The 22,504-nt window shown below is 32.7% G+C and overlaps 1 protein-coding gene across 4 annotated transcripts in view; it reads left to right on the forward strand.

Moving 5' to 3' along the window:
* The window catches only part of N (neurogenic locus Notch protein), a 237,499-nt gene that overhangs the window by 171,598 nt on the left and 43,397 nt on the right, over window positions 1-22,504 (forward strand). For all 4 annotated transcript variants that reach the window (XM_014430838.2, XM_014430839.2, XM_024360766.2 and 1 more), the window contains exons 7-8: window positions 9,925-10,080; window positions 20,648-20,830. In XM_014430838.2, coding sequence (XP_014286324.1) covers window positions 9,925-10,080; window positions 20,648-20,830 — 339 coding nt within the window. The remainder of the gene's footprint in view (window positions 1-9,924; window positions 10,081-20,647; window positions 20,831-22,504) is intronic.

Here is a 22,504-nt window from a genome sequence, read left to right on the forward strand (position 1 = left end):
AAAAGAAAAAGGATTCGAGGCGCGGGATAATAAAATCGAAGAGGAAGCCATGTCTTACTGCGTTCAAGTCTCTACTATATCATCATATATCACGTGTATAACATTATATAGATATGTTTAGTATCATATATGCACATTCTTATATCAAACTAGTTGTGCTCTTTGGTTTTATCCGCGTTATGTGTGCATATATATAAAAAGAAATTATGGAGATGCTATTCAGATAAAAATATTCTATTTGGCTAGAATACTATGTGCTGTAAATAAAAGCATTATTTTGTGTTGTTTTTTGGCGATCAACTTCCTTAAGTATTCCATTTAAAACATTAATGAATAATGATGTTACTGTAGTTTCGTTTTCACAAAGTTTTTTTAGATATAAAAGAACTGCAAGGTACTAATCCTGAATACCACTTTTTTCATAGCATATTGCCTATACCATTAATACTATTTGTCCATAGCAAGTAGAGAACCGAACGAGGCCGACACGCCCGCTCGCTCGCTATAAATACTTTTCTTCAACGATAAACTTTTACAACCGCTACACGATCCTGAGGCTGCTTTTTGGAGAGTACCGTATAATAAAGTGACTAATGCTGTCATAAAAGATCCCTAGGCTGTATAAGTGGGCACTTTATTACTTTTATGACTGTTCCATAAAGGAGATTGCGGGTGATTGGGCCAATCCCAGGAGAAGCGAGGTGAGAAATGCCAGGCCAACATTACAGAAGTAATGTAAGAGAAATAGATTCCTACATATTATCATATATTACTATCGGTATTTTGAGTCGAGACCCCTTTCCTCTCCATTACACTCACGAAAATGGTATATTACCCAGAGAAGTGGCGCATATACCCAGAAGATTTAGTACGCGATGTACACGAGCCTCTTGCACAATGGAGTCAGGTGTGATTCACGCGCAGGGAATGTCCTGAGTCGGTGTGAATACGGTCTACCGAGATATCACGAAGGTTTGGGGATATTATACTTCCGCTATTGGAGGCGATCGTGCGGGAAATGTCTCGGAGTATTTCTACGTGACGGAGGTTGGCTTATGGGCCAGACCATTGTATATCTTCCAATTTAAAAAGCAACCTAATATTTTCAACAAAGTCTCTAGGAGACTTTGGTTATATATTTAGGGTACATTCGGAAAGACCTCTGTAGATTAACTTATATCGACCTACACTTAAAAATTGGCCAAACTAACGCCATTTCTGCCCTTCGATATTCTTTTTTATCCTAGACCGACGGTGTTATAATCTCTTAAAGAGTATAATACCAATACCAATAATAACATAATACCAAAAATACTTAGAGAGAATACTTCCCGCTCCACCTACCTCCATAATCGATATAATAGACAGTTTAATATAGTTTTTATAGGATATTAACACCCTTTTCAGTTCTGAAAGATATATTTTACTAATATTATTGTTAGAGGTACTAGAATATCTTAGATTGTAGAAGATGCTGAATAAATATGGAAAGATGCATTGTTCATTGACTTGAGCTGAGCTAGCGTTGTATCATGTTTCTTGTCATAAGCGAATCCTTACTGCACTGTAACAGATTCAACTTGCTTTCAGAAAAAGGAAAAATGAGTTATCATTCCTTAAAATATATCGTTATTTAAATATTATTATTATTTTTTAAATTTTAAAATGAACGCCGCATAAGAAATAATGTTACTACAATTTTGATTTTACTGTTACATTCGATTTTTGTTGATAATTTTTTATTCCTGCTGTGATTTCAACACACCAATAATTTTGTTGATAATTTTTTAATTACTACATTTTAACTTTCATGTCAGTTTTAACTGATATTTTCAGCTTTTAATTTTTTTGTCATTGTCCTTTTCAATTTTTTTTAATATTAATTGTTGGTCTTTTTTTACAATTAAGTACAAATTTTTCATCATATAGTTTGTACTTGGTATACTTGCACAGTGCCGTCACATAGGTTTTTTACATTTTCGCTCCTTTGATATCACTAGTCATCCCTGTTATGAATTATAAAGAATTAGTGCTTGTATTTATGGACTAATACTTAAAGTTTTCGTTATGAAATCTGCTCCTTGTATTGTGGATATATTCTGTTAATATATAACACGTTCCAGTTTGATTAGTTGATGTTTTTATTACTCTAATGTGTGTCACCTAATCTCCTAAACGATCGTACAAGTGTAATGAAGTACAACGAACTCTGACAACGAAGTTCTTTTTACGGACTTAGACACTCCAAAGAGGTACTATTAGGCCGTATTAGTGCTAGATCGTGCACATCTCTCCTTTGTTAGGATTATCAAAAACGATAACTTTCCACTCACGATCCTAAATGCCATCCCCTTCTTCGCTGATGACGGCTTACGCAAACTAGATGTGGAGTACTCCTTCAAGTGGTACTTCTGTCGATGTTCGAGCATGAGCATGGTCGATTCTTCAGTTTCTGAAGAGTTTTGCAGCAATCATAATATTACAAACATTAAGCAATCTAAAAGCACGTATTTAGAAGTCAATTCATGCATTAAATTTAAATAATTTAGATATAACTTTAATTAGTTGAACTGCATATATAAGAATTAATACTGAGGCTTTTGTTAGGATTTAAAAAAAAAATTATACATTCCTCCTATTAATATATGTTTGTTAGTAAATTTTAATTATGTTAGACAATCTATTATTATGATAAATAATACAATTAAACGATTACATAACTACTAACTATCCTCTACCTTACCTAACACCTTAAGTAGCTTCAATGATCGTGGTGCTTATCCTACGAAGAAAGGAACATATTCACATTCAGAAGATTATTGCTGTACGTGTTTCGTAACGTGCCATTGCTGAATATGAGGCGAAAATGCATCAAGTCACAAAGAAATGATCATTCAAAGCATTATCCAAGAATTGTGCCAGGTGACAATACGCAAGAGCACTTAAGGTGCATTCACACGAGTGATATTTGTGGTATTTGTGCTGTCACACCTTTCTGATAATATGACATTGCTTGTCTACATACTGGTGGTGACTTAAACTATCAGTTCAATTTGATGAATGAATGGTAGAAACTGATGATTAAATTTATACAATAAAGTATATTTTGTTTTTTAAATTTTACCCAAAATTGAGGCATAGTACTTTATATAAATCCACACAGATAGTGTAAACATATTTCTGGCAGTCCTAAAATGGATATAAGGCGGCTCATTATTTTGATAAAGAAAATTTATAAGAATTATAAATTTTATGTCTTTCTATTTTTAGCCTAAATCCCTAAACGGGTGTATCCTAGCCAATACGTTACGTTTTAGTATAATATTTAACATTAAATTTTACGTCGAATAGGTACCAGAACAACGCATAAAATTGAGTGCCGTAAACCATTTTGGGTTCCATATGGACTTCAACAGACCAGCTTTTGGAGCCGGAGGTGGTTTACGCAGATATTACTTGCATCGGATTCCCGTATAATATGTTTTTGTTACCTCGCCGTTCTAACTCATCTCCTCCTGTTACCGATCCCCTTGGCCTCAGGTCTATTAGGGTCACCTAATAGTTGGCAATCCAACTGAACAACTTTCCACTCCCCCGTCAATAGCAGTACTAATTAAAGGTAATGACTCGAAGCCGATATCCACCGCACTCTTAACTACCCACCGATTTCCTTCGTTAGGACTACTTCGTTTCGTCTGGTATTTTATTTAAATAGATCCCACTAATGGCGAGCAAATAGTACCCTCCGCCTGTACCATAACGAGTTTTGGTTATGCCCTGGAGTGGGCCGCTAAGATTTTCTAATCGCTAGTATTTTCTTATAGAGATGTTTCAGTTAATAGGCCGCTAGAGAATGTTGTTTTGGTATCCCCTGGAACGGTGGGATTGAGACTTCAAGAGTCGGATTCTTCGAATAATATCTAGTTCTTCGGTGTTAGTGAGGAAGGAACGGCTCTCTTTTTATTTATCGAATAACTGTTTATATAGGAGGCCATCGGTTAGTTCCTGTCAGCATAGTCACTCTTAAATATTCTATTAAAATATTTATATCCATTATATTAAAATATTCTAAAGGCAAAAGAAAAATAATACATATTTGTATTGATAATAAATAAAGTAATGAATAGTTGTTCTTTGCTCGTAATTTGAGGCCGTCGTTAAAGCTTTGAAAAGGTTACGTCGATCGGGTTTCTCCTCCATCGTGCCCTGAACATCCCTTCGATATCATAAGAGCCCCACTATATCTCTCCTTAAGATTTCGACAGCCTCCTTTCCTTCCATTAATATTCAGAAGAAGACATTGACGAGGGACCTCTTCCATAAGACAGCCCCTGCGTGCCATTATTTTCCCCTAAAGTTCACCAGAGCCGACGTCGGGAGGACATTCTCCAGGCAGGATCACGATATTGCTGGAAACAATGACTCGCCACATTTACTGGGCCGACATTTTCTTAGATCATGATGGCTTTTATTATTCCATCCAGTCTCCATCTTTTATTCAATTTTTGCCTATTTCAATCAGTCTTCCCCGTAAAAGGATGGTCTTCTGTGGGGTCCTTCAATCCTCTAATTGACTTTAGCAGTCGAGTTATGGACCTTTTCCTCAGTTGAACTATTAAAACCATTATTCGTGGTTATAAATACATAAAAACCTTGCATTTATCAAACCAATCATATTAATCAACTCCATGTCAGTGCTATAATTAAGATCTATGTTTCATTTTCAATTTTTTAATGTTGGTGTATTTTAAATATGTGCTGCTTGTGGATGCTTGCCACTTGTCGCAAATCCAAAATTTGTATTTGTTAAACAAATGAACAAACGCTTGTCTGTTCCAGAGAGGCAAAGATGAGGGGTTCTAGAGGGGCTATATTTAAAATATTTTTGTTATAAAATGAAATCTGTAACTAACGAACAGTAAGAGTATTTTGCAATATCTTTTTCAATTCTTAGTAAAGAAAAAGCTTGTTTGTCCATTATTTTAGCATTTACCTGTAAGAATAAAGTGAAGCTCATTATAAAATAAAACATTCGCAGCCTCCACTCCATTTAAAATTTTAAATGATCCGATTTTAGGATTAGGAAAATGGAAAAATGACAAACATTTTTTTTTCATCTACTGCCATACCAAGTTATTGCTCTAACTTTTTCATTTTTAATACCCTTAAGCATTATATGGATATAAACATATCACAATTTTATTCTTTAGTTAAACATAATATCTATGTATGTAATTCAATTATCAAAAGCTTAGTGTAGCATACAGTGCATTAAAAAAGGTATTATAATTATACTGAAGTTGGAAATGATACATATTTTAATTTTTGGCAATCATACAGTCTAGTTCATTTACGAGGTAACTCGAATTATAACTCGAATTCAGCATAACATAGGAAGATTTCTCATTCATAAAATCGTAACCATGGAGATTTGACTGCTTTGCAAATTATTACCTGTTACAGAATTATTCGTTACGTGCCTAATCCTAGAAGTGGCAGTTTATCCTGAGTCGTGTTGCGAAAGGCGATCCATTAGTAGATTTGCCGTTGAAGGCAGGTGGTGGAGATATCCTTTGAAAAGATGCAAGAACTGGTCCTTTGAGGATATCATTGTTGTCCCGCCGTACTCATGCATATGTATCCCTCCGCTGTTCCTCATAGCTTTGTCACTAGCGTTGCTTGGTTCTCTAGTACAATGGCGGCTCTCTCCTCTCGTACACTTTCTATTTGAAGATTTGTATTTGCCGTTCTGTTATTGCTTCTTGAATAACATAACTGGGGGCTGGAATATTACCAGTTGTAAGTGAAGTTTGTTCACTTATAAAAATAATAGAATATATAAGTCATTTAATAAAAAAAAAATCGAAAACTATAAAAAAGGCAGAACGTCATTAGACCAAAATGAAAACAAGATACGAATAATGTAAAATATAATAAGAATATTAGAAAGTGCATAGAAAGTTATATAAAAAAATATGTAAAAATGAACGAAGTAAACTAAAAGAATATTAATATAAATTAATAGAATTATAATTAATAAGCTATGTAATGATCTATCTGATTGCTTTGATCTTCTGTGCATTGTTGCATCTTTTAATTCTATTATGCCTTAGTTAATTGTATAATCTTTTATATGTTTCATGTTCTACTCTTTAGGCTGTATATTTTTTTTATTTTTTGTTCTCTTATCTATATATTCTTTTACCTGTTTTATTTATTATATACGATTGTTTTATCTTCCACTTTTATTCCTGTTTTCACATTTATGTTTGTCTTATGATCCTATACATTTAATATCTTTTCTCATTGTTTTTACTACTCACAAATTTTGCATTAACTTATAAACATGAAGCATTTAAACATTAATTCAATTAACTAATAGATAATAAAATTAAGAGAAAGTTCATATGATGATCAGATAACCTATTATTATACTTGTTATTAATTATTATTCTATTAATTTATATTTAAATTCTTTATTTGCTTCGATCCTTTTTATATAACTTGCTATGTATATTTTTATAATCTTATAATAATTTAAAATATGAGTACATTTGAAAGATCGTCTCATTCTGCAGACACACAAAAAAGAAAAATGAAAAAAAAAATAAGGGTTGAATAGTTTTAGTTGTTATATTCAAAAATTATGTAAGGAGAAAAAAATAATATTTCATACCCGCGATTAGACCTAAAACTTTTCCTGAACCAACGTTATGTTAAATAGTTTCACCGATATCTTCGTGGTTATTTATATCTGCAGGGAGTTCAAATTTAATGAAAAAATCAATAAGGTACAAAAACTTACAGGGTTTTTAATTCCATTTATTTTTTAACTTAATACTTGAAAATTTAAAATTTCCTGATTATTAAGAATTATTAGTTGAATAAGTGACAATTTTTAATTACCTAATATTCCACGGCCGACTGATATTATCTGGTATCACTAAGGCGCCCACAGACCACACCCGCAATGCTCAGGATTCTCTACTCCATTCGCTCTGACCAGGCATGGCATCAAAGATCTTAGCATTGGCTAAAATGGACTTATGGTAGTAATATTAATAGAGTGAAACAATATGACAGTGCTTGTTTAAAAGGTACAATAAACCTAATCTCACTGACTGCGGTCTTGGTATTCACAATAAAAACTATCGGCGGTAAGAAATAAGTTATATTTATACCCACTAACATCATTACAGGAGGGTATGAAAAAAAAAAATAATAAGTTATAAGGTGTGACAGTTCACTTCCAAGTCCTCATGTAGCAGTTAGCTGCGACTATCACTCAAAACCTGATAGTACGACAGTTATTCTAATGTTTATAATGTTGTTACTCTCAACTTCAACTGTGTTAACTATCCCTTTGAAAATAGAGATTAAGCTCCAAGAGCCACACTGGCCCTTGCTGAAAGTCCCAAGAGCCAAGACCTAGCTAGGATATCATACTGTCATAATGTTATGAATAATTGTATTTTAATATTTATGCCAGTTATGATATATTAATTAATTAATTAATTGACCCTCATATAATTATACATATATATTATTTCGAAAGACTTTTTAACATCATTAACATAAAGAACCATCGTTAGTGGACTCTTGGCTTTTAATACTTAAAATTATTTCAAGAATTAACAAACAGATACTTAATTATGATTACATACATCGCATTCTAATCCATATTTCGTAGCTAGATTCCAACTTTGGATTTATTTTAATAATAGTCTCTAATTCTATGATCCTGTGGGACCGTTGTGGTATCCTCTTGATCTCCTCATTTCGGCGGAAGATGTTCCATTCCCTCCTGGTTCTGTCCCGACCTGGGTCGTCGGGGTTATCTGCTTCCAGGACCACCCCGCCGCGAAAGAACCCTATTTGTGAAATAACGGGGTACCTCCAGCTTCCTCGCTTACTCTTCGTCACGATCCATGCTTGTCTCGTTGTCGGTCCTTAGGAGCCGGCTGCGGAAGACATCCTGTTTTGTCTTGTACCGTCTGCAAGATGAACTCATAATGTATTAAATCTTTTTTTTTGAGAATGTTTATGTTTAACGCCATAATGCACTTCAACTGGGCACAACGAACGGTACATCTTACAGGATACATAATCATTCTTCCTCGAGTGTAAAACTATTTATTTATTACAATAATAGGCATCTAAATAATCATCATGTCTAATGGTGAAACTATCAGGCATCGGTGTGAAACGATAGTTAGTAACATATTCGTTTAAATGTATGGAATATGACATTTTTATTTTTTAATTTAAATCTAATTGTCTGGATTTTTTTGAATAATGTTTGGGGATATATCAATTGGGTATTATCAAAAACAGATTTAGTACGGAAGTAAGTTTGTAAATAATTTTATGAAATATAGATTTAAATTTAAAGAAGGTGAGGCTTTTATTTTTTAAATTTAAATTAAAATATTTGTATTTTTCGAATATGTTTTGTGGATCTATACATTTGGGTGAAGTCCACATAGCTTTTAACAAATCCTTTACCTTTTATTTCTGTCTGAATTGTAATTTTTTTACGAGATATGAATTTTTTAGTTTGAATTTAAAATTTTTATCAAATGTTGATCTTCACTGAGTCACTTTAACGATTAATCTTGATTGTTAAATTTCTTGTAGAAATCATTTTGTAAATAATTAAATAAAAGATTAAAATGACAAACAGGCATATAGCAACTAAATAATTGAAACCATTTTTTCTTATTCATTATTCTTAAACCGTTTTTAAAAAATCTGATTTTATGAATAAAAAGATATTTGAATTTCAATTTTTCATAATACCTTTTGGAAAACAAGAGAACTGAGTGAGGTATAGAAATACACAAGGAGATAAGTTAAAAACAAAAAACATGCTTAATTGAGGGCTTAATTCCTCTTTGAAATTCATGATTATGCCCTCTAAGGTTCAATAGTAGATAAGAACTTAAAATATGCATATTTTAGAGATTACTGAATTATTTTAAAACCTGGCTAAATCGCTTCTTGTCTCTCCACGCCTCTGCTAGATGTTAACTTAACTCCGATATCATATTTAAAATACCTTTCAAATCGACTTGCAACACAATGATTTATTATTGATCATCATTATCTATCAAATCCTCTTTCATCATTGACTTGAAACGTCAAGATTTCCACATTAAGTGGTGGTAATTTGGTTCAGTTATTTTATGCAAGTATTCCTCCATGGCTGGGGAAAAAAGAAAAAAATTGAAATAGGACTCTAAAAGGTAGAAGGAGGAGGAGAAAGAGGTCCTGGTTGCATACTGGAATAATGGAGCTATCCTCACAATTACGGCTCGGCAGGGGTAATTGGAGGCAATCATGGCCGAACATGATATGTCAACTCCGCCGCGTAGAAAGAATTTTCGAAAGGTTGTTTTCTTTTCGAAGGATTCTTATTGCGTAATTATCCTCGTCTTCCGTATCCATTATCGTTTACTCATTCTGTCTTATCACTTTCTTTTCGTTATTCTACAATTTTATTATCTTAATTGAAGGTAGCCTCATTTATCAGACTTATTCAGGTTCGAATACTGCAATTTTATTAAAGATTATTGTAGATATGTGATATGAGGTTGCTGATTTTAAATTTCTTTGTCAGTATTGTTTATATCTCTCATATTATTTTAATTAAGTTATTTATTATGAATAACTTTATTATTGTTGTTTGCATTTTTCCCTATAATATTAAAACCATCCAAACATTCTCCAGAAGAGAATATAGAAGATACAGAAATATTTCTGTTGTGTGAAATTCAGTTTTCAATGATGGATGAAAAACTCTATCAATACTAAATGTAATAAAAAATACTAAATGTCCAGCTGATACATTTCTTAATTCTTTACCACCTAGAATGTATCTACTATGGACTATTACTGATCTCTTTGTTATCCTTCATGTTCCAGGACTCCTTTGCCACTTAGACGACGCCTGTACTTCCAGTCCTTGCCAAGCTGGAGCTAACTGCGACACCAGTCCCATCAATGGTTCTTACACATGCTCCTGCACTAGCGGTTACAAAGGAATAGACTGCTCTGAAGACATTGATGAGTGCGAACAAGGTAAGTTCTAAATCATTAAGTTAATTTTCTTAATATTTTATTAACACTTTAAACTAATATTGATGGAACTACATTTAGATGTAAGATAAAAGATAATAAAAAATATATAAAGTACATAATCAAAGTATTAACTTTCCATTCGTAAGCAAAACTATATCCCTTGTAGATCAGTTTTAGATTACATATAGACATACAAACCATACGTACAAACTACCTATATTAAATTAAAAATACCAGATATTTCATCCACCATCTATCCCCTTGGTTTAATGAAATCTACAGCTTGTCAAGGAGAAATCAATTTAACAATACACTGCGCTGGAGCAGTGGTAGAATTGAATTAGGGAGTGGGAAGTGAAAGATTTTTGTTATTTAAAAAAATATGTTATTTATAAAAACAAATTACTGATGGTTAAGAAGTGATACTTTGTATCTGCAAAACACCTAACAACTTGTTTGTACAAAAATATGTTTTAAAACGCTATTAAAAATCTGAAAATTTTTGTTTCTTTTCAAAATCTCAATCTGTCAAAATCGATTTACAAATGAAGACTTTTCAATGAAAATTGTATGTACTCACTTCACAAAAGAAAAATTTTTTTGATAAATTAAAATTCTAAAACTAAAAATTCTTTTTTTTTTCCTTCAAAATTTTAATTTTCCCCTGTCAATTAGGAGCTACAGATTTTAAAATAAAAATTATATTAATCTACATGAGATGCTCCCATATTATTTTAGTTATAATTTTACAAATGTAAATATATTGACTTTTGGAAAAAAAAAATTGTCTGACTTTTCGACTGTGATGGATTAAAACTAGAAAAGTTGATTAATCATCAAATATTAAAAGTCATGACATTATATTTTTATTTGCAACAGCCTACGAGCTCTTACCAATCGATGACGTGTAGTTTTACAGTATTAATGCTGTCAAAGTATCTTAATGAATCTACTTCCGCGCGGTTACAGTGTATTAATTCATTACCAACGCTATATTGAATTATTTTGAAAACATTTTATTTGAAATTCTATTGTCATTTAAATATGTTAGTTCCAAGTACCAATAGCAACTAAGCACGAGTAGTTGATGCCCTAATTTGAACATATTTCATTCAGCAGTTATTTTATTAAATAATATAATATAATATTCAAGTTTAGAAGAAAATGAATCTTAAAATTAACTAAATAGTTCAAACAAGTATGGTTGTGCTGGAGATCTTAATTTCTATTTTATCTTTACCTGGTTTTGTTAATTTTCGACTTACAAAATCTTTTCTACCTTGCCTCTTAATTTTAATAATAGAAATGAAATAAGAAATCCTGTAATAAATATTTTATTGATACTATTCGTTGGGCAATTCCTTTGGGAGTTGACCTACTGCAGGTCGGCCGACTTCCTCCCGATGCAGGAATTATAATTCTCTCCTGGAAGCCGGTCCAAAACGAGGCCAGGGAATAGAAGTCATGTCGCCTTCCCATCGCCTCCTGTAGGTGCCGTCTTTATATCTTTACATACGAGTAAACTAAGGGTTCGGTACCCACTTAATAGCCGTAGCTGGGAGCTTTAAACCCGGTGATTGTGGTATATAATGAGGGAGTTTGTGGTACTCATTTCATGATTAGTAGCAGATGCGTTTCGTCAGTTGTTTGCGACAGATGCGCCTAAATGAGTAAACATCAATTATGAAATTTTATATTATAACGTCATTAAATAAATTATGAAAAATTGCCAACTCTGAGTATCCTGTTCTTGGTATCGATTTATCTGGTACTGAAAAAGTACTAGTGCGTAATATTTAAAATATTTTAATATAGATTATCCTTCGTTTAAACAATATCACCATCTTTACCATCTTGAAGTTTGAATATAAGTACAGGAGGTTTAAAGATTAATAAATGAAAGTAAAAAGTGAAGATTTTGTTTTCTTTGTCAAACTCATCGTGTAGTATGTAAATTTATGTGTTTGTTTGTGAAGCATGTGATATAAGTTTTAGATGTTAGATTTGTCCAATATCCGAAAATATAATTACAGTTTATTCATTAATTTTGAGATGATGTTAATCAAGCCTCAAATCCTTCAAGTACAAGAAATAGTTCAGGTAATATCTTAGGGTGATATCCATCTTTATGAATATTTTTTTTTACTCTTGTACGATGTGCTATGTCAAGTCTGTATTTGCATAATCTTATCATTTTATTTCGTGATGGTGCCCAAATTAGTGAAATAATGATTTTTTTTTTTTTTTATGGTTATCACTACCTCTCCCACCCCTGTATTTCCCTTTAGACTACTTCCTTGTCTTAATTTGAAAACATTTATTTACATCGAGCGGCGTTATTAAAATATTCCATTAATCTTACCTTAGAGATCTGATTTTTTTATTAATGTAAACAACATCCTAACAATCTGCGTTTTGGATGAATTATAAGAATTTTTTAAAGCGATATTTTAGTTGAATAATCAAAATTTAGCTAATTGTTTATAGATAAATGTGTTAGATATTAGCTTTCAAAATCAATTTAAACTTGATAAATAAAATTTAATTCTTATTTCATTTAGATTTAGCTAAAATTAATTTCAATTAAATAAACTTTTGAGTGGTTTTTGAGATTGCATCGAAAAGAAATGTACTTTCCTAGTCAAAAATAATGTTAATAATGTATATAATAAAGAGTAATATGTTGAGACACCTTCGGATAATGATACAAAATGCCCTCTTGGACAGAGATAGGGGAGGGGATGGGAGACAGAGAGAGGAAAGGACATGTAGAAAGGCGAGATGTAGATAAAGATAGTCACGTAAAGGATAACAAAGGCAGGGAACAGGGGTACTGTTAGCAAGTACGCTTAGTACTATCTTGTTAGTACTTTATGCAATTAGATCTTAGGGTTTAGCAGTAGTACTGTTCATGATCTGAACGGCATGGTCATAGTAGTTTTATATTTAATTAAATTAAGTATAAAAGTGATTCAATATGAAATTTAAAATTATTGCAGCATGAATATTAGCTTTTTTGCATGTACCTGAACCAGGTATATTCATGAAAAAATAATTATGCATTAAAGTCCTGTATGGTATACCCTCTCTCTATTACTAAAATGATATTCCAAAAACTATGCATAAGAAAGAAAAGATAATTGCTGTGATATGCTAAAAAAACGTCTATTCTATGGTCAAGAAACATTTTGTTACTTTAGTTTTGAATGTTATATTGTTAGTTGTCATCTTTGTTTCAATCTGATAGCCCTGACAAAGCCCTGCGAAGTGGGGCATAACATTGGTTAACAATAAAGTTTTCTCTTACTATTTTGATACCTTTATTGTCCACTACCCGGACTATCTTCTTACAATCTACTCCATACCGTGAACTATCTTCTTCTAATGAGTTATTTTACTTAACTGTTACTTGTTGACGCTTTAGCAGTGAACTATCGCGGCGTATAATTTCTTTCCATGTACATTATATTTAACATATAAATATATTTATTTTTTCCTGTTTTTTTACTATCTCTGGTGACAGTTGTTTTTTGTTTTATTCAATTATCAGTTTTTATCATTCATTCGCCAAATTAATCTATTAATGAATTTTACTCTCAACGTCAAACTTCCTCACTGTTAAGATATTACTTGCACGACTGATACCTCTCGCGTGGAAACGGGCCTTAATATTTCGTTGGTGAGAATGATACCTTTGACGATACAGTTGGCCGTGATATTGTTACAACCCTTCAGAACGGTAGCGGCTCCGTTGGCTGCTAGATCGTGCTCGCAGTAGATCCGGTGACATCGTAGGTCCTTGTAGTACTGTACAGTCGTGGCCCGTAGCGCACGCTCCTCCGGCCGGACACGAAGCCGTCCGGACCCCGGTACACAGCCTTCATTAAAGGTCGTCTCCTCTATCTTCGCTGATCATCTCATTGATGTAACATCCGTCGTGACGCTCCCGGATTCGGTCAGTCAGGTTAACGAGTACCGTATTAGGGTACCTGATGTCTGCCTCTGGATGGTTAGTGTCCTCTTGTATTCTGAAGCAGATGTATATTCTGTACCTGCCTTTAGGGAAGGTATTGACTAATCGCATTTGTGTACTAACGAACACATCCTTAGAAGACTTGAATATTAGCAGACGTCTATAAGTATACATATGTACAGTACTGGACACATCTAGTTGCCATTTCTAAGATTCAGGTATTGTTATTGAAGAACAGTATAGCACATCTCATTTCAATATTTTAAAAAATGTCGCTTTTTTACATCTCCCCGAAACTGTTCATTCAAACATTCAAGACTGTTTTAAGCCGGATACGGACGTTTGCCATTTGCCACAAATCAAAAATACCTGCCAATGCTTGCTAATCAAATGTTTTTCATTAATTGCAATAATGGAACTTAGTAAGAAAACATGCAAATTTTCCTATATCAATCCGTGTGGAAAAAATATTACTTTCTCCATAATTGTGATGTCGTTTCGATAACTGCTTAGAAATTCGCACCTTCATATTAAATTCGTAGCGGTCTATTATGTTTACTAAAAATACTATATTTACGTATAATCAACATATGATTGCAGATTATAGGTACATGTCCGTAACGGTCGACCCTTTTCCAGCCAATCTTCCGATAGTTTCACACCCGGTTTGCTCAAGTGGAGTTTCCATCGCCGTTCGTTCTTCCATTTGTAGCTGTCCGCTAGATGTCGCCCGGGTAGGCAAGATTTATCTCCAGGCCGCCAGGTGGCAGTAAATCACTGCCTCCGCTATCGCGGCATTATGTTGCGAAGATAATTAATTTTTAATTGGCTCCTCGTCGCCGTGGAGATTAACTAGCGGAGAGGGAAAGGACCCTTGGCGTGGTGCGGTATGCCTTAATTGGGACTGCGATGCAATTAGGCAGGAGGGAGGTCCGCGTCATGTTAGCGTCTTGTTACGTCTCGTCCCGACGACTACGGGAGCAGATATATCGGAGAGATCCCAATCTCATCTCTTAGTGTCCTTTTAAGTCTAACGAACTCGATGTAAAAATACTCGCTACAATATTGCCTATAGGGTCCAGGATCTGATATCCAACGGACCATTATCTACGGCACAATAAAAGGATACTGACTTGTATTTTATTGAGCGCCCCTTCTTGTCCGCTTCGTGTTCCTTATTATTTGTATTGTACCTTTTCATAATTCAATATCATGAGCTTTGCACGTTTCATAAACAATATTGAAAACATAAATTAATACAGAAATATGTAACCTATTTAAACAAAAATAATGATTGATCATTATTGTATCACTGTCAAAAATGTAATGTAAATAAACGCTCTGCTCATTTATGAGTAATAAGCAACACAGTATGTACAAGAAACGTATACATGCTGTAGAGCTCCTGCCCCGTGTTCATTTTTAAGTTATATTAATTCAAACATTATGATTGACCTTTTGATAATTTCATTAATGACCTAAAAAAAATTGGGAGGAATAAATAATAAATTGAAGATTCAATAAATAAATAGTATGTTGAGAGAGGCCTTGAGTACAGAATCCCTCACTAATAATAAAATATAACCTTAAATTACAATTTTCCTGGGAATCCCCTTTAACTATTCTGTCCCCTGTATGTATGAAATAATGCATGGGCTCCAGGAGATCTCAGCTTTTTATTCGCTACATCACAAATAACTGCTACCAAAATTAAATGATATTTTTATTTACTGAGATTTATCTCTATCCTTAGTTATAGATAATTGTTTGTCCGGATACTGATAATCCATTAAGATTAACAATAGCGATTAGCAATCTGGTGAATATCGAATATCGCAGGGGCGGAGTTGACGGTGGAACTGTAGACATGCCTTGATCTCCTGACACAATTATTCCGCCAACGAGACAGTTATCTTACTAACTGACCCTGACAAGAGCGATCCACTGATAACGGCGGAAGTTCCCACACGATTGGTGGAGGGTGAGCAGATATTTAATATTGTGGAGGCAGTAATCGCTTCCGGCGGCTACAGGTGCCTGCTAGGGTTACGGGGGGAGGTGAGAGAGGGTGTCGGGTTCTTCGGCCACCCCAACCCCTTGCAGGGGGTGCTCCGGTGCTTCATTCGATAACATCTTTATTGAATTTAACAGACGTTCCATTGGAATATGACTTGTTTATCCCCTATTTTAGTCACACATATCTCTCTTATACCAAAATATGATATTCCCTATTTTAGTCACACATATCTCTCTTATACCAAAATATGATTGTTTATCCCCTATTTTAGTCACACATATCTCTCTTATACCAAAATATGACTTGTTTATCCCCTATTTTAGTCACACATATCTCTCTTATACCTAAATAGTTATCTCTACAATACTAAAGATAAAATCTGTTAAAAACAAAATACCTTGTTGTATAAAAGGTATGTTGATGTTAAGGTAAATAAAACCTTGTTTTGTTTTTAAGTGAATATAGCTCTCCTAATGAGTATACATATATGTCTGAATGAGTTCTTAAACTGGGGGACGCAAACATTTTCATCAAAAACTTACTTTTTCTCCCCTATGCTTCCCTATATATCTCTAAATAAGTTTTTCACCCCTTAGGCGATTACATTTTTTCTCCCTTTAACGAGCATGGGATAAAATTACAATCTACAATATAATAAGCAGTAACATTATATACACATACTTAATTAAAATTTAAAGACACAATTCAACAAATATATACACGATTACAAGGATATAAATACATACACACAATAAAATGAATATATTACAATAAAAGTGATAAATATTAAAAAATAATAAATTAAAAAAAATTAATATAAAATAAAAATAATATTGACTGTTAATATTTGAAATATGAAAGATATAGACCGGGCGTGGCCAATTATTATTTTCCTTGACAATACATAATCTATTGATAAAATACAATGAAAGGTCTTGTGTCATATAATCCTGTTTAATCAAACTGAAACAAATATAAATTTTTATTTGCAAGCGATCTATGATTTCCATTTCTTTTTAGTGTATTTTTCTATCTTACGTGTTGTAGAATAAGAATAAAATTTGAAATAATACAAGTAATGGTTCTGAATCAGTATAATATTTGAATAAGCGGGGTTTCGTATTAAAAAAAATACATTTTCTATTGTTCTGAATGATAAGAAACAAACCTGTCATATAGAAACGAGAAGAACTCATCTTAATTAATGCAACTTTCCTGACTGTTATTCAATTTCTAAAGTTTCTTCACTCAACAGGTGCACATAACTAAAACTTGGGGAGGATAGGAAGATAGGCACAATTATTAAGGTGAACTAATAGTTCCATTGCGACTTGTTTGGGATAACGGTTTTTCTAGTTTTGATAATTCCGTAAAATTTCAAGCTTTAAATGTTACTGATTAGTTTAACTTGATATTTCATATAAAATTTATAAATTTTACACCTAATGAATTATACGTTTGCAAGAGAAGAGCTGGGCAGTAATCCTAAAAGACATTGAAGATTGCCAAGATCTTGTCCTCATTAAATGGACAACCATCCTCCACCGTCGATAAGACGTCCTAAGATAAATCGATCTCGGCGTATCGATTCCTGATGAGGACAAAAAGTCCATCAGCTTCTGTAATTGTCCTTAATAAGGAGTTTCTGTTCGGCGGCCTCCTAGTCCATCAATCAGGTTACTTCAGAGGACTCCTTGCCTTCTACTTCGTACCTCGTCTAGGGTCTTTTCTGATTTGCCCTATTGTGCTAGAAAATTAAAAAATAATACAGCAATCAGGTATCTTATTGATTGGCGATATGCCTACTTTTAAGTCCGTGACTTAGATATCGCATTTAACCTCCTTTTTTAAAACTATAAATGAAACCTCCGTTATACTCTGATTAAAATTCACTTTAACGTCGATATATTAACATAAAACACAACCTTGCTTTTCTTTATAATTAATTTTCATTTATTCTTCATCAACTTTATTATGAAACCACATCGGCAGTTGAACTGAAATCATTAAACATGCCTTCCATTGCGGCCATAAGGCTTAGCGCTGATTGTGAGCGTAATTCTGAGCTTATCTGACGCCCTCTACAAGAGCTGGAGGAGCCGCTTCTAAAAGGTTTCTCTCCTCCAAGATAGCGAGTCTACTTATTTGGTAATTCCTTTGATCCTTTATCCTTTCTATCTCCAAGGACTCTTTGTTTTGTCGCACCACTCTCTATATACTGAGGTGGAGTTGGATTCTATAGAAGTAAGGAGTATTTTTTTTTTTTTTTTTACTTTTGATTTTTCATATGAAATATATGATAAAAAAAAAACTTTCGATCCCCTGTTACGTTTTTTAATTTATGTAACACCCGCACTATTTTTTTTATCTTAACATTTATTAGAAAGCGTCGCTCACAAGACTACAGCTTCCTTATTAAGTTGTTCCCGGTAACTTCTGACTTCCTGAATATTCGAATTCCCTACGGCAGGATTTATATGAATATGAAATATACGGTGGTTATAGCCAGTGGTCCTTGAGGAATTCCTAGCGATGCCCTTTCGGATATGCAGTGTGAAAGAGGCGGACTATCCGGTAGAGACGTATAAAAATAAGAAGTGAAATCGTGTATCATGCAGAAGGCTGAGTCCTCTCCCACTATTTAAATACAAATCGTCCTTGCTGGAAGGAGTGTCCTTTATTAGTCCTTTCTAAACCGTTCTTCTATGTAGGAGGATATCTTGCATACTTCAGGAGTTGGAAATGAAGTAGTCCATACTTGGATTACGGTAACATTTGTGTAATCGAACCCTATCTCGTTGAATAGAATGTTGGATAAATATTTTTTTTTTTAAATTTTACATTTTTCTTTTGATTATATAAATTTTCTGTTATAACTGAACTTATCTTACACAATTAGCTCGGAGAATGGTAAGAATGTAAGAGCTCTTGAGAACTTTGTAAATGTATGTATAATTCTAACTGTAACCCAATTTATTTCCTTCAATTAGTTCAGTGAATGGGTAGTTCTTCCAACAAAAGTTTAAATAATGCCCCAGATTTGCCTGTCAATGATTCTCCAAAATATTCCACTAAGATCTCTTCCTGGTCCCGATTCAATCGGACCCGATTAGATTAAGAGCATATGCTCCGAAGGATATCTGGGGCGAACAAAATATAGGGTATAGTCATTTTGAGTATTTACTATTGTTTAGTTTAAGGGGGTACTGTTGTTTGATTAAAGTTAAAAAAAAAAAAATCATGGTTTTCATGTTAGAAAAATATGTTCTTGTCCGAAAATCAAAAACTGAGGCGGCAAACCTCAAGACAACAGCAAAAAGCTCTCAATGGAGACTTTGAACTTCTACGACGTTAGAAATAGCGTACTTCTATTGGTTTTTAGTTGAAATTGAATACTGAGTTACCATCTCCGATCGTTGTTTCTGGGAAACTTCTATCCTTTTTGTCCTCGATGACCTCCAGTGATCCATGTTGGAAAAAATAGAAAGTCGAAGAAGATAATGCATGAAAGTGTAGGCGAGAGAATTTGTTGCGCTTTCCTGCATGTGAAAAGCCATGGTCTTCTGATTGACAAAATTAATATTGACTACCTTTCTTCTTCATTTCGTTATTTATATGATGAAAATGGGGTTTCGGAAGTAAATTGTCCTAATTCCTTAAGTAGAGGTATTTTAGAAAATAATTTAATCCTTTCGACTCGGCATAGAAGATTTTGAAAATATCGAATTTTATCTCTCAGTTGTGGACTGATTGTTTTATTTGGTATTTTACAATGATATATTCCTCAAGCTAAGTATACTCTATACATTTTTTTCTCTTTCTTTTCAAGACTTTATCTTCTTTATATGTTCTATATGTTTCTACATGTTCATCTTTAATTCATCTTTCCTGTATATTCCAAGTTTTTTTTAGAATCTGATAGATCAGAAGTTCTCCACTACAGCTCGTGTAATTTGTCTAATTTCGTATGAACTGGGTAGGTCTAGACCTGGTCAAATCGGGATCAATGGCTTATTTTCACGTGACAGATATCTGTCGTACAAGTATTGTTACAACAGTAAGAAAGTATGAGAGTGCCTGTTTACACGCTAGTGATAATAAAATAACTTAGTTACTGAATGATAAAAACTGATGATTAAAGAAAACTACTGTCATCCAAGACGAATAGCACATAGAAAGTATACAAATTTATAAAAAATATTGTATGATAATTGAGTGTTAAGTTAATCTGTAGTTAAAATTTTTTTAAATTTACTGGACAAGTGACAAAATAGGATGATGTGACTGAAATCAATGACCTGGACAAAAAAGCCTGCAAAAAGTTTTTAAATTTTTGGATATGAGTTGAAAATTTATATTTAAGATTGTCCTTGAGGTTTGCCGAAACGTTGGACTATCAACATAGTAAAGAGTGTTGAGACTTAACTTGGATACAAAGTATTTTATTTAAAAAAGTATTATTAATATTATCATTATTATTATGACCATTATAATATATACAATCAATCATACAAAACTATTTATGAATACTTATATACATGATATGAATTTAGAATTTTTTATTTTGCTCTTTACAGGTTCTCCTTGTGAGCACGATGGAGTATGCGTCAACACCCCAGGATCTTTCATGTGCAACTGCACCCAAGGTTTCACAGGACCCAGGTGCGAGACCAATGTCAACGAATGCGAGTCTCACCCTTGCCAGAACGAAGGGTCATGTCTCGACGATCCTGGAACATTTCGCTGCGTCTGCATGCCAGGTTAGTCTTAAGTCTTTTAGGAAAATTCTAAAGGTGCAACTACCTAGTAGTTAATTCGTTACTTAAAGCTAAATAATTCGTAATTACTTTGTTCATTTATAAATATAAATATGTATACATTTGTTGAAATAAATGCATTCCTGTGGAAGTAGACATTTTTATAAGATTTTTTTTTTTTTTAATACTTTTTCTGAGTAAAAGATGACTGATTAAATTATGTATTAAGTTATTTTGCCGAAATATCTTTAAATATTTTTTTTATTTTCATCTACCTATTAAATAAAATAAAATTACATTTGATGTAATTTATCAACAAATAAATTATTAGTTTAAAAAATGAAAAAAAGAAATAAAGATATTTTTTGTCGCCAGTATTTTTAGATGAGAGAAAACTGCTTTATTTGGCCATGCTGCCCTAATACAATGGGTTGCTATAACACACAGCGTACCCATCAATCCATAATTGCGCATTAATATACATTACAGTACATTAACATTTTTAATTCAAACATTAATTATTAATAAACTAAATACAATTTTACAACATAAATTTTTTTTTCCTTTATACATATATTTGTTTTTCTCCTCCTTGCATATTTCAGTAATTCAGAATTTCAGTTATTTTTATTCTTAAAGTATGCAACAATACATAATTTGTGTTGACTCGTATGTATATAAATATACGTGTGTGTGTATGCATATCATGTTCTATTATGACTATTTTTATGACAGAGAATTTTTCTAAAAATGACTTAAAAAGCTGGAAAAGTTCCATATAAAGATTTTGGCATACACCTCATTGAGTTCCGAGTGATTCAGATTGCAATATTTGCTTTAACATCTAATCTCATAATTTAAATATAATTTTTTTTTTTACTAAGGCTAATTCATTGTTCTAAAAATCAAGTTACTGTTATGAGGATATATCTATAATATAAATACTGATTAATGATTTCAAAACGATCGAATCATTTTATTGTATTTATATTTAACCTTGCGTAATAAGCGATTGAAAAATACACTTATCTGAAATTGCCCTGAAGTCAATAACTAAATGAGCGGAGAGTGTGTTAGCGTAAATTCCCACGCTCCGGATGCAAAATAGACGACAAAAATACTGGTTCTTCTACCTCTTTGCTATTTACTGGTTTGCGTAATTGTTACTTGGCGGTTAATGGAATCGATTTTATATTTTTATTCTGTGCACCTCGGTGGCTATTATGTAAGAATATGATGGATCGGAATTTATTACAGCCCAGCCTCTCGTGATTCAGTCCAATCAATTTTTTCATTAGACTCTTTTGTCATGATTATAGAACATTCAAATCCATTATAATAGGGTATTATATTATTCAGTACTTCATTTAATTAAGCCTGCTCTAACAAAAAATAAAAGTATATTTATTCATATATAGTATACTACTAATACTCTGTACATTTAGTGTGTATATCCTTGTGTCCTTAAAAAAAAAAAGTTGATATTCATATAACTTTAACAAGTTAATTAAGGGTATTTGGAGTTGAATGTTAATTAAATTAGTAGTTTAAATACTACAACATAAAGATATATACATTTTTAAAAATATAAACAAATTTTCGCTGGCATCCTTAGATTAGAGGATGAATTTTATGAATTTGTGAAGCTTTTTTTTTCTTCTTATTTTTTAAATTATT

The sequence above is a fragment of the Halyomorpha halys genome, unplaced genomic scaffold (assembly GCF_000696795.3).
Source record: "Halyomorpha halys isolate HHAL.00 unplaced genomic scaffold, Hhal_1.1 Scaffold916.1, whole genome shotgun sequence".
In the NCBI taxonomy this organism is placed as follows: Eukaryota; Metazoa; Arthropoda; class Insecta; order Hemiptera; family Pentatomidae; genus Halyomorpha; species Halyomorpha halys.